This window comes from Pristiophorus japonicus, chromosome X, assembly GCF_044704955.1.
Source record: "Pristiophorus japonicus isolate sPriJap1 chromosome X, sPriJap1.hap1, whole genome shotgun sequence".
Taxonomy (NCBI): Eukaryota; Metazoa; Chordata; class Chondrichthyes; family Pristiophoridae; genus Pristiophorus; species Pristiophorus japonicus.
The window spans coordinates 39,205,310-39,218,472 of record NC_092010.1 but is presented as its reverse complement, the minus strand read 5'-3'; the positions used below and the strand labels follow the sequence as shown (position 1 = coordinate 39,218,472).

At 46.8% G+C, this 13,163-nt stretch overlaps 1 protein-coding gene across 1 annotated transcript in view; it reads right to left on the bottom strand.

Annotated features, from left to right (window-relative positions):
• Nucleotides 1–13,163, bottom strand: part of LOC139240903 (unconventional myosin-Ib-like) — a 67,898-nt gene that overhangs the window by 1,877 nt on the left and 52,858 nt on the right. The window contains exons 22-26 of the mRNA XM_070869410.1: nucleotides 11,262–11,336; nucleotides 10,178–10,312; nucleotides 2,571–2,677; nucleotides 1,297–1,429; nucleotides 641–793 (exon numbers count right to left, since the gene is read on the bottom strand). Coding sequence (XP_070725511.1) covers nucleotides 641–793; nucleotides 1,297–1,429; nucleotides 2,571–2,677; nucleotides 10,178–10,312; nucleotides 11,262–11,336 — 603 coding nt within the window. The remainder of the gene's footprint in view (nucleotides 1–640; nucleotides 794–1,296; nucleotides 1,430–2,570; nucleotides 2,678–10,177; nucleotides 10,313–11,261; nucleotides 11,337–13,163) is intronic.

The following is a 13,163-nucleotide window of genomic DNA, read 5'->3' as shown; positions in this document are numbered from 1 at the left end:
TGCACTTAACATCCCTTCTTCATGGTATAATCAAGATGGTAAATTTACCATGTTCAGAAAATGGGCACAAAAATCTCAGTGCCTCAAGCCACAGTCTATTTTGAGCATTAATGCACACCATACCAGCCAGACATTACCAGCATCTGCTACAAAGTGTTGGCCCATATCATGCAATAAAATATCAAATCTGCAGATTTATTACAGACTATGATATTCAGGTGACATGTTGTGGATCTAGGATAAGTGCATTTTGCTTTTTTCAAAATGTAATTTTGTTTCTTGCAAATTATCCATCGTCTTTGGTCTGTATGACATAAACTCAATCGCTGCCAAGAGGTTGGATGGTCAATATGGTCCCAGACTGGTACCAATACAGCTGACCAACAAGGCAGCAATCTCTCCTCTGATTTTTCACTCTTTTCCTTCCACACCCCAGTTGGCACAGGTCGGATTGTAAACTGCGTGGAGAAGGGATCAAACTTGTGTCGTGCTGCTCAACACTTGTGCCCCCCAGAACAGCTGCAGGTCCACATGGTGTACCTATTCCTCATTCTGCTGGTTCCTGAATGTTGGTATAATTCACTTACCAGTGTTTAACTCTACTCTTACTATCACATCCCAGGTTCAGCTCAGTGCTCACCTCCAATATATGCAGCACAAAGAGTCCATCTTTACGTTCACTCATAGAGATGCTCTTGATCTCGTTCATTTTGATCAGGGTTTTAATGTGGGGGGACTTTGCATCAGCCAGGGCAAAGTAGCTGTTTGTCATCAGCAAGATCCTTGGAGAATTCTGGAATGAGGAGATAGCACATGTACATGATCAACAGTCCAAAATGGCCAAGCGCAGTATGGACGCATACAAGTAGCCAAACATCATGCATTTTCTCTTTTTTCCCTCTCTGTTTACGGAAGGGGCTAACTCCTTTGTGCAGTTTGGTCTACGCCACCACTAATATCGCACCAACTGCCCATGTGTGAGTGTGGGGCAGCTATTGCCGTGGGGAGGACATTCATGCTCAATTGTGACGTTAACATACACATTTTCCGGTAAAGTGATCAGGAGGGAAAACATCAGCATGACTCCTGATGGGGAGGGGGTTACTGAGCCCAGTGGCAGCAGGGAGATCAATTTACAACACAGAAGGATTAATCCACAAGATTCAATCATTGTATAATCAGCTCTCTCCACACAGGCAGCCCTTGGAAGCTGGGACATTGTCTTATTTCTCCTCCCTATTTTGTCCATTGCAGGCTACTCTAAGATGTAGGACAGAGTCCCATTCCTTTCCTTACCTTTCCATTCTTTCTGTTAATTTTCATGGCTGTGTCCATCATAAGTAACGTCCCCTCTATGCCACTGGCAAGCTTCTGGTACTTGGACCTTTTCTGAGTGTCCAAGTACTGTCCTTTGAAGGGCTGAGGCACACTAACAAGGTAACAGAAACAGATTAAATCTTAATGGAATAGATCGTGCAAACACAAGTAAATTAACAAACGTGCAAAACTAGGGGAGTTTCCCGCAACGCAATAGTGAACTTGGGGCTGAGTCAATTAACTCCTTGAAAAAGAAGTGGGATAAATGAGAATAGGATTGGTGATCAATGGGACAGGTACAGACTGAGATCATTAGATACTCGACAGGCACAATGGTCCTCTGAAGCTCAAGCTGTTGAACATGCACAGTTCCCACTGTATGTACACGAATGAATGGACATCTGGGGAGAGAATTTCCATGAGGTTCTCCCAATCTCTGCCATAACAGTGGTGGAGACGCTGAAAAGGTGGCAGAAATGGCTGTTACGCGGTTTCTCGGGGGTGGAGGGTTCCAACAGGAGATGCGGGAAAACCTTGCGGAAAGTCCAGAGTGGCATTGGGATCCTCTGACTGGTGACAGAAACTGGTGAAATTACTGGACTGCTAACACCCATTGGTTGGCTGTCTAAATATTTGAGCACTGATGCTACAGGGTCACCACATGAAGGAATGGAAGACTTGTGCAAGTACACTTGTTTTAGAGTGGCAGTTTGTAACTTTGCCTCTGATCACCACATAGAATCATAGAATGGTTACAGCATGGAAGAAGGCCATTCAGCCCGTCGAGTCACTGCTGACTCTCAGCTAGTCCCACTCTCCCGCCCTTTCCCCGTAGCCCTGCAATTTCTTTTCCTTCAGATACTTATCCAACTGCCTTTTGAAAGATAAAATTGAATCTGCCTCCACCATCCTTTCAGGCAGTGCATCCCAGTGGCTGGGCAAGGTATATACAGTAGGCTAGAAGAGTTAAGTCTGCCAGCCTGTACGGGTGGGTTCAACCGAGTGAACCTTCTCTGAACTGCCTCCAAAGCAAGTATATCCTTTCGTAAATATGGAAACCAAAACTGCACGCAGTATTCCAGGTGTGGCCTCACCAATACCCTGTATAACTAGCAAGACTTCCCTGCTTTTATACTCCATCCCCTTTGCAATAAAGGCCAAGATACCATTGGCCTTCCTGATCACTTGCTGTACCTGCATACTATTCTTTTGTGTTTATGAAGACTCGAGGAGTTGAAAAAGTTTTCTGTTACCTGGAGGCATACGAGGCTTTCTTATCCTTGAAGAGCTCACTGGCGTACAGCTTTTCTTCTAATTCTGTTTTCCTCTGCTTCGAGATGGTCTCCCTGTATTTCTTACACTATAATCATGAAATGGGAGACAGTTTAGCAATTTTCATTTTTCAGAGATGCAGCACCATAAACAAGTACAGTCCCCACCACTTAAGACGTCCATGTTTAAAGCGGGCAGTCTCTTGTATCAGCCAAAACGCAACAGCCGTTTGCAATAATGTCTATTTCAGAGTTGCCAGTTATAGTGTCTTAAATGCTCCGTTTAATTCGGGCAGAAACGACCAATGAGTTCCAGGAATTTTGTTCCATTGCTCTGCAGGTTGGATGGTTGTGTTTAGCATCATTCCTATCGGAGTACCAAATACTACAAAAACTGTGTACAGCGACACCACAAGTCCCGGCCAGAATGGAGATGATTGGGTAATTCCCCCGTCAAATCACACCTGGAGACCACACTGCTCTCAGTGACTGGGATTGATTTTATGCTCATCCTTTGTAACTATCCCCCCACTCACAGCCTTCTGCTGGAGAAATCACCTTCCTGTTACTGGCAGATGTTGCTGTAGTTTCGGTCATGAGTTCTGTTTCTGTCGTTCAGAGGCTCTTTTAAATCGACTCAGTTTGCCGTGGGCCCTGCCCATTAAGGGGAAGTATTTCCAGGGGACAAGTAGAGAATTTGCTGAACTATTTTAAGAATAACTAGCAGAGCATGCATCTTACGCCAGGCATGGCTAAGAAAATTACAACCCACCTGGTTAAGAGCCCCTCAGCTGACAGAGTACAGCAAATCCTAACTTTTTTTTGTCACTCTGGGTGCCCAGATGTTTTATGCATTATACCAGCCATCCCATATAATGGACAAATCGCATTTGTGAACATGCCTACCATAACCGATGGGCATTAAACATAGAAACATAGAAAATAGGTGCAGGAGCAGGCCATTCAGCCCTTCTAGCCTGCACCACCATTCAATGAGTTCATGGCTGAACATGAAACTTTAGTACCCCATTCCTGCTTTCTCGCCATACCCCTTGATCCCCCGAGTAGTAAGGACTTCATCTAACTCCCTTTTGAATATATTTAGTGAATTGGCCTCAACTACTTTCTGTGGTAGAGAATTCCACAGGTTCACCACTCTCTGGGTGAAGAAGTTTCTCCTCATCTCAGTCCTAAATGGCTTACCCCTTATCCTTAGACTGTGACCCCTGGTTTGGACTTCCCCAACATTGGGAACATTCTTCCTGCATCCAACCTGTCCAAACCAGTCAGAATTTTAAACGTTTCTATGAGGTCCCCTCTCACTCTTCTGAACTCCAGTGAATACAAGCCCAGTTGATCCAGTCTTTCTTGATAGGTCAGTCCCACCATCCCGGGAATCAGTCTGGTGAATCTTCGCTGCACTCCCTCAATAGCAAGAATGTCCTTCCTCAAGTTAGGAGACCAAAACTGTACACAATACTCCAGGTGTGGCCTCACCAAGGCCCTGTACAACTGTAGCAACACCTCCCTGCCCCTGTACTCAAATCCCCTCGCTATGAAGGCCAACATGCCATTTGCTTTCTTAACCGCCTGCTGTACCTGCATGCCAACCTTCAATGACTGATGTACCATGACACCCAGGTCTCGTTGCATCTTCCCTTTTCCTAATCTGTCACCATTCAGATAATAGTCTGTCTCTCAGTTTTTACCACCAAAGTGGATAACCTCACATTTATCCACATTATACTTCATCTGCCATGCATTTGCCCACTCACCTAACCTATCCAAGTCACTCTGCAGCCTCATAGCATCCTCCTCGCAGCTCACACTGCCACCCAACTTAGTGTCATCCGCAAATTTGGAGATACTACATTTAATCCCCTCGTCTAAATCATTAATGTACAATGCATAGAACCTTGCGGTACCCCACTAGTCACTGCCTGCCATTCTGAAAAGTACCCATTTACTCCTACTCTTTGCTTCCTGTCTGACAACCAGTTCTCAATCCACGTCAGCACACTACCCCCAATCCCATGTGCTTTAACTTTGCACATTAATCTCTTGTGTGGGACCTTGTCAAAAGCCTTCTGAAAGTCCAAATATACCACATCAACTGGTTCTCCTTTGTCCACTTTACTGGAAACATCCTCAAAAAATTCTAGAAGATTTGTCAAGCATGATCTCCCTTTCACAAATCCATGCTGACTTGGACCTATCATGTCACCATTTTCCAAATGCGCTGCTATGACATCCTTAATAATTGATTCCATCATTTTACCCACTACTGAGGTCAGGCTGACCGGTCTATAATTCCCTGCTTTCTCTCTCCCTCCTTTTTTAAAAAGTGGGGTTACATTGGCTACCCTCTACTCGATAGGAACTGATCCAGAGTCAATGGAATGTTGGAAAATGACTGTCAATGCATCCGCTATTTCCAAGGCCACCTCCTTAAGTACTCTGGGATGCAGTCCATCAGGCCCTGGGGATTTATCGGCCTTCAATCCCATCAATTTCCCCAACACAATTTCCCGACTAATAAAGATTTCCCTCAGTTCCTCCTCCTTACTAGACCCTCTGACCCCTTTTATATCCGGAAGGTTGTTTGTGTCCTCCTTAGTGAATACTGAACCAAAGTACTTGTTCAATTGGTCTGCCATTTCTTTGTTCCCCGTTATGACTTCCCCTGATTCTGACTGCAGGGGACCTAAGTTTGTCTTTACTAACCTTTTTCTCTTTACATACCTATAGAAACTTTTGCAATCCGCCTTAATGTTCCCTGCAAGCTTCTTCTCGTACTCCATTTTCCCTGCCCTAATCAAACCCTTTGTCCTCCTCTGCTGAGTTCTAAATTTCTCCCAGTCCCCAGGTTCGCTGCTATTTCTGGCCAATTTGTATGCCACTTCCTTGGCTTTAATACTATCCCTGATTTCCCTTGATAGCCACGGTTGAGCCACCTTCCCTTTTTTATTTTTACGCCAGACAGGAATGTACAATTGTTGTAATTCATCCATGCGGTCTCTAAATGTCTGCCATTGCCCATCCACAGTCAACCCCTTAAGTATCATTCGCCAATCTATCCTAGCCAATTCACGCCTCATACCTTCAAAGTTACCCTTCTTTAAGTTCTGGACCATGGTCTCTGAATTAACTGTTTCATTCTCCATCCTAATGCAGAATTCCACCATATTATGGTCACTCTTCTCCAAGGGGCCTCGCACAATGAGATTGCTAATTAATCCTCTCTCATTACACAACACCCAGTCTAAGATGGCCTCCCCCCTAGTTGGTTCCTCGACATATTGGTCTAGAAAACCATCCCTTATGCACTCCAGGAAATCCTCCTCCACCGTATTGCTTCCAGTTTGGCTAGCCCAATCTATGTGCATATTAAAGTCACCCATTATAACTGCTGCACCTTTATTGCATGCACCCCTAATTTCCTGTTTGATGCCCTCCCCAACATCACTACTACTGTTTGGAGGTCTGTACACAACTCCCACTAACGTTTTTTGCCCTTTGGTGTTCTGCAGCTCTACCCATATAGATTCCACATCATCCAAGCTAATGTCTTTCCTAACTATTGCATTAATCTCCTCTTTAACCAGCAATGCTACCCCACCTCCTTTTCCTTTTATTCTATCCTTCCTGAATGTTGAATACCCCTGGATGTTGAGTTCCCAGCCCTGATCATCCTGGAGCCACGTCTCCGTAATCCCAATCACATCATATTTGTTAACATCTATTTGCACAGTTAATTCATCCACCTTATTGCAGATACTCCTTGCATTAAGACACAAAGCCTTCAGGCTTGTTTTTTTAACACCCTTTGTCCTTTTAGAATTTTGCTGTACAGTGGCCCTTTTTGTTCTTTGCCTTGGGTTTCTCTGCCCACCACTTTTCCTCATCTCCTTTCTGTCTTTTGCTTTTGCCTCCTTTTTGTTTCCCTCCGTCTCCCTGCATTGGTTCCCATCCCCCTGCCATATTAGTTTAACTCCTCCCCAACAGCACTAGCAAACACTCCCCCTAGGACATTGGTTCCGGTCCTGCCCAGATGCAGACCGTCCGGTTTGTACTGGTCCCACCTCCCCCAGAACCGGTTCCAATGCCCCAGGAATTTGAATCCCTCCCTGCTGCACCACTGCTCAAGCCACGTATTCATCTGAGCTATCCTGCGATTCCTACTCTGACTAGCACGTGGCACTGGTAGCAATCCCGAGATTACTACTTTTGAGGTCCTACTTTTTAATTTAGCTCCTAGCTCCTTAAATTCGTTTCGTAGGACCTCATCCCTTTTTTTACCTATGTCGTTGGTACCAATGTGCACCACGACAACTGGCTGTTCTCCCTCCCATTTCAGAATGTCCTGTACCAACTGTAACAAACAGCAGTCTGTTCTTTGTTTCCCTCCCGTTCTCTTTCTCCTTGCTCTCCTTAACACACATTCCAGTGTAGATTAGGCTGGGCTGTGGCTCCATAGTGCCAGGAACTACTTGGTAACCCACCCTCTTGGCCATTTTTCATATGTGAGCTCAAACTGTGAGTTCCAGCAGCCTATATCGACCTTGGAACATCATAACCAAGCCCGATCGTGGGATAGAATTTCCATGGGGTGGGGTCACCGATCTCTGCCCATAACTGCGGTGAAAGATTGGCGGATTTCCACCAATTACTGTGAAAGATCAGGAGAACACCCACCGAAATTACCGGTGTGCTTATGCTTACCCAACACCCACAGGCGCATGGGAACACCACCATCTCCACGTTCCCCTCCCAGTCACACACCATCCCGACTTGGGAATATATCAGCCGTTCCTTCATCGTCGCTGGGTCACAATCCTGGAACTCCCTCCCTAACAGCACTGTGGGAGCACCTTCACACGGACTGCAGCGGTTCAAGAAGGCGGCTCACCACCACCTTCTCAAGGGGCAATTAGGGGGATGGGCAATAAATGCTGGCTTTACCAGCGACACCCACATCCCGAGAATTAATTTAAAAAAAAATGCAGTTTACAGTAAGTGGGTCGGTCACTGGATAGAAATCAGGAGCAGGAACTCTTGCAGAATCCCTCCCTAAAACTGAGGTAAATGTAGCACCCCTCCCATTGCTGGGGGGTCAGATGGCTAACAACAGTCTGAGGATCAAACCTGGGATCCTTCTACTCTATGTAGCTCAGTATCTCCCTACATAGTTCACCTATCCTCTGAGCTGTCAGGGGAAACTCTATTCTCTCTTCCCCCCCCCCGCCCAATCGCAATATGTTCATAAGAACATAAGAAATAGGAGCAGGAGTAGGCCATTCGGCCCCTCGAGCCTGCTCTGCCATTTAATACGATCATAGCTGATCTGATCATGGACTCAGCTCCACTTCGCTGCCCGCTCCCCATAACCCCATATCCCCTTATTGTTCATACCTGTCCACTATTCTCAAACCAAGCGTACTAAATCATACGTGATGGCACAAGGACAATTGCCTCTAATTTTGAACATCATTGTAATTATCACTGTTGAATCAGTCATGATGATTCGCTCATTGATGAGTGGCAGCTGGACTCTACATTTCCATCTCCTCACAGCATTTAAAGTGAGATACACCCAGCCCACTCAAATCCACTGCTGTGAAGCGCCTTGGGACATTTTACCACGTTTGTGGTGCGATATAAATACAAGTTGTAATTTTACAAATCATACACTTACTTCAATCGGCACCTGCAATATTCCAAAGTTCCTCCTGGTGGCAGTGTTGAGCTGATCGCCAGGTGTGTGTGTTTTCAGCAACCACAGATCCTGCTTATTTTGCTTATAACTTTCATTATAAATTATTATATCCGAACAATTCTGACACCACTGGGCATAACAGGACATATTCAGGGCGAGCGGCCATTCAGTTTAGCAACAACAACAACAACTTACATTTATATAGCGCCTTTAACATGGTAAAATGTCCCATGGCACTTCACAGGAGCATTATCAAACAAAATTTGACACTGAGCCACATAAGGAGATATTCGGACAGGTGACCAAAAGCTTGGTCAAAGAGGTAGGTTTTAAGGAGCGGCTTAAAGGAGGAGAGAGAGAGGTTTAGGGAGGGAGTTCCAGAGCTTGAGGCCCAGGCGGCTGAAGGCACGGCCACCAATGGTGGAGCGATGGAAATCCGGGATGGACAAGAGGCCAGAATTGGAGGAACGCAGAGATCCCAGAGGATTGTACGGCTGGAGGAGGTTACAGAGATAGGAGCAGTATATGTGGCATCAATTGAGCAATTATAAATCACATACCAGTGGTCACAATGGATATTCAAGTGTATTTTATGCTGGAAGCTAGTAACCGCAAATGATTTGAAGCACAAGGTAGATACGAGCACTGTCACCACACTGGCATACCAACAAAAAGGTGCTAATGAGTGGTGGAATACAAGTTCAATATCCCCACTTCACTGAGCTCCTGATCTCAGCTGTGAGCAGATGATGTGGAGTCCAGCCATCTCCCATGTTCAGGGAGAGAAAATCAGGAAAGTCAATACTGGGTTGTTCTTCTGGCTGACTCAAGAGTAACATTGGCAGCTGCCTTAAAACAGATCGTGCACCTGGTCTCTTGGCTGTTCTAATGAGACCAAAAGGAGAACAGGGGAGAAAATAGGGCACGATAGAGTCAATCAGTTCTCTTCCCCCTATCCCAGCGCAAGAGACACTGGAATTCTCATTGTCAATGTTGCCAGATTGTAACTGAAACCACAGCACTTAAGGCTGTTTTAGGAATGGGTGTTTTTAGCTGGTATTAATGATCTCCACCAATATGATCAGACACATTCAAAAGCTCAAGGGCTAAAAGGGTTAAATTATGCGGACAGGTTGCATAGACTCAGCTTGTATTCCCTCGAGTATAGCAGATTAGGGGAATTGAGGGGAAATTTCCTTGCCCAGAGGATTGTGGGGGTCTGGAACTCACGGCCTGAAAGGGTGGTAGAGGCAGAAAACTCACCACATTTAAAAAGTACTTGGATGTGCACTTGAAGTGCCGAAACCTACAGGGCTACGGACCGAGAGCTGGAAAGTGGGATTAGGCTGGGGTGGCTCTTTGTCGGCCGGCGCGGACACAATGGGCCGAAATGGCCTCCTTCCATGCTGTAAATTTCTGTGATTAAGGGGTGATCTAATCGAGGTGTTTAAAATGATTAAATGATTGGATAAGGTAGACAGAGAGAAACTGTTTCCTCTGGCGGGGGGGGAGTCCAGAACAAGGCGGATACAATCTTAAAATTAGAGGCAGGCCGTTCAGGGGTGATGTCAGGAAGCATTTCTTCACACAAAGGGCTGTGGGAATCTGGAACTCTCTCCCCCTAATAGGCTGTTGAGGCTGGTGATCAATTGAAAGTTGGGTAAGGGCATCAAGGGATTCAGAAGCAAGGCAGGTAGATGGAGTTAGGAAATAGATCAGCCGAGATCTGATTGGATGGCGAAGCAGGCTTGAGGGGCTGAATGGCCTCTTCCTGTTCCTGTGTATTTGTTGTACGTTCAGCAAAATGGCCCCTTATGTAACGCTGCTGCAGAATAATACAGGGCTAGACTGGTACTGTGCATATGAGGCTGACCTTCCAGAGGCAAAAGATCCTCTTCAACTCCTGGTGAGCTTTCTCCAGGAAGAGATAAGGCACTGCTGGCCACTTCCTGTCTATCGGAGACATTGAAGGCAGTTTGTTCTTTAGTCCAAGAAGGTACTTTTGTAGCTTTAGAAATGAAAGAAAAGAAAGTTATCACGTTGCTTTGTATGTTTTTTTAAAACCTTAGCTTACACAGTAAATTGTGTGGGGAGGCCATATTAGCTGCCAACATATTTCTCAATATCTTTTTTAAAAAAACTCCTTTTTCCTCCTAGTTCATCCAGTGTTATGCATCATACTGAGGGGGCAGACAGGTGACCTACTTTCAGACTCTGCCACTCTGTGAGCAACTACTTGAAGAGGCACGAGAGTGGCCTGGGCAGCTCACCTAAATCTGCCCTCTCCCCTCTGGGGAGGCACCTTGCTTCCACAGGGCCGAGATTGGGAACTCCCAGTGTGGCAAGTCACTGCCACAAAGTTGCACCCCTGCCACTCTGTGACCGCGTGCCACTTGGTCCGCTAATGTTTTCATGAGCAGTCGTCGGAATCCCAGTAGCTGGAGTACCAGGGGGCGCTGATGGTCCAGCAGGATAGGACGAGGGGAATTAGTGACACCATCCTATCCACGCGGGCCTCCTGCTAATCAGCGATTGACGAGGCATCCATCACCCAGATCATCTCACAGCTAGAGTGGGACTCGAAATAGCAGGAAGCCCGTGAGGTGCAAAAGCAAAACAAACCTTCGAGATGGCTGATATGTGGATTCATTAAAGAAACGGTTATTGCTGACCGTAATGTGACAACCTACTTCCAAATGGATACAAATCCACCGGAGAGAATGGTTCATAATTTGGCACCACTGGACAATCTCATTCACAGAGCTCATGAAGGTGGCCCAGTAAGGAGTCATTTTCTGAGGTTGATGTTGGGACAAAGTGAGTTCTAAAATGTAGCTTCCTGAAACTATACCTGGGAGTGCTCGACACCAGCATTAGGTGCAAAGAAGGTAGTGTTCTTTTCCCCAGCATTGACAAGTCTTCCCTTCATAAACATTAAATACAATGGGCAAACTCACAATTGACGTCATTATGAAGTTACGGATTATCTTTGAAGCATTACTTTTGAAATACTTCCTGTGCCTTTTCCGCACCTGAGGTCACAAACAAAGGATATTAGTGTTGGGAGTGCTGTGTGTAGTTTTTCTGTTCAAGAAAATTCAAAGATAGAAAAGCAGATTTTTCACTTGTCCAGTTTAGCTGCCGTCATTTATGTCATTGAAGGACATGAGACTCTGACAATCGCAAGTGACCGTAGCTAACAGCTCAACTAACCCCTCTCTCACACTCCTGAACAAGGTCCAAGGAAAAGGTTGTCTGATAGGTGATCCCTCTCAACTCTAGCTCTAACCTCTCAGTCTCGCCAATTTTGCAGATGATGCCAAGTTGGGAGGCAGAGTAAGTAGTGCAGGTGGGAACAGGAAGTTACAAAGGGACTTAGGCATCTTGAGTGGGCAAAATTATGGCAAATGGAGTTCAGTGTAAGGAAGTGTGAGGTCATCCTCTCTGGATCCAAGAAAGACAATATCTTCTGAATTGTGAGAAAATTGGACCAGTGGTGGGGCAAAGCGATTCGGGTGTCCATGTACACAAGTCACCAAACGCTAGTGGCCTGGTACAAAAAGCGATTGAAAAGGCTAATGGAATGCTGACCTTTTAAAAAAAAACACAGATTATCTGGTCATTATCACATTGCTATTTGTGGGAACTTGCTGTGCGCAAATTGGCTGCCGCGTTTCCCACATTACAACAGTGACTGCACTCCAAAAGTATTTCATTGGCTGTAAAGCGCTTTGAGACCATCCAGAAAATCTGTTTTTTTTTATGATTTTGGTTGAGGGATAAATATTGGCCCCCAAGACACCGGGGAGAACCCCTCCCCCCCCTTCCTTCGTCAAATAGTGGCCGTGGGATCTTTAAATTCCACCTGAGAGAGCAAACGGGGCCTCGGTTAAATGTCTCATCCGAAAGACAGCACTTCCGACAGTGTGGCGCTCCCTCAGTACTGCCCCTCCGACAGTGCGGCTCTCCCTCAGTACTGCCTCTCCGACAGTGCGGCGCTCCCTCAGTACTGCCCCTCCGACAGTGCGGCCCTCCCTCAGTACTGCCCCTCCGACAGTGTGGCACTCCCTCAGTACTGCCCCTCCGACAGTGCGGCACTCCCTCAGTACTGCCCCTCCGACAGTGCGGCGCTCCATCAGTACTGCCCCTCCGACAGTGCAGCACTCCCTCAGTACTGCCCCCTCCGACAGTGCGGCACTCCCTCAGTACTGCCCCTCCGACAGTGCGGCGCTCCCTCAGTACCGCCCCTCCGACAGTGCGGCACTCCCTCAGTACTGCCCCTCCGACACTCCCTCAGTACCGCCCCTCCGACAGTGCGGCGCTCCCTCAGTACCGCCCCTCCGACAGTGCGGCGCTCCCTCAGTACCGCCCCTCCGACAGTGCGGCGCTCCCTCAGTACTGCCCCTCCGACACTCCCTCAGTACCGCCCCTCCGACAGTGCGGCACTCCCTCAGTACCGCCCCTCCGACAGTCCGGCGCTCCCTCAGTACCGCCCCTCCGACAGTGCGGCGCTCCCTCAGTACTGCACTGGAGTGTTAGCCTAGATTTTTGTGCTCAAGTCTCTGGAGCGGGACTTGAACCCACAACCTTCGGACTCAGATGCGAGAGTGTTACCCACGGAGCCACGGCTGACAGCGAGAGATTCTGGCAGGGTGAAAAATGAATATTAAAAATCTGTACTAACTGCCCGGGGATGATGTTAAGAGTGCGACAGTTAACACGGGGAATACAAGTTGTGCTTCAACTTCATAACATCATCAGCGGAACAGCACACCAGAGCAGAGTGAAAGGTGTTGATTTGGCTCGAGGTTACATTGCGAATGGGTGAGGATTTAATGAGCACTCCTGGTCGCCCCGTT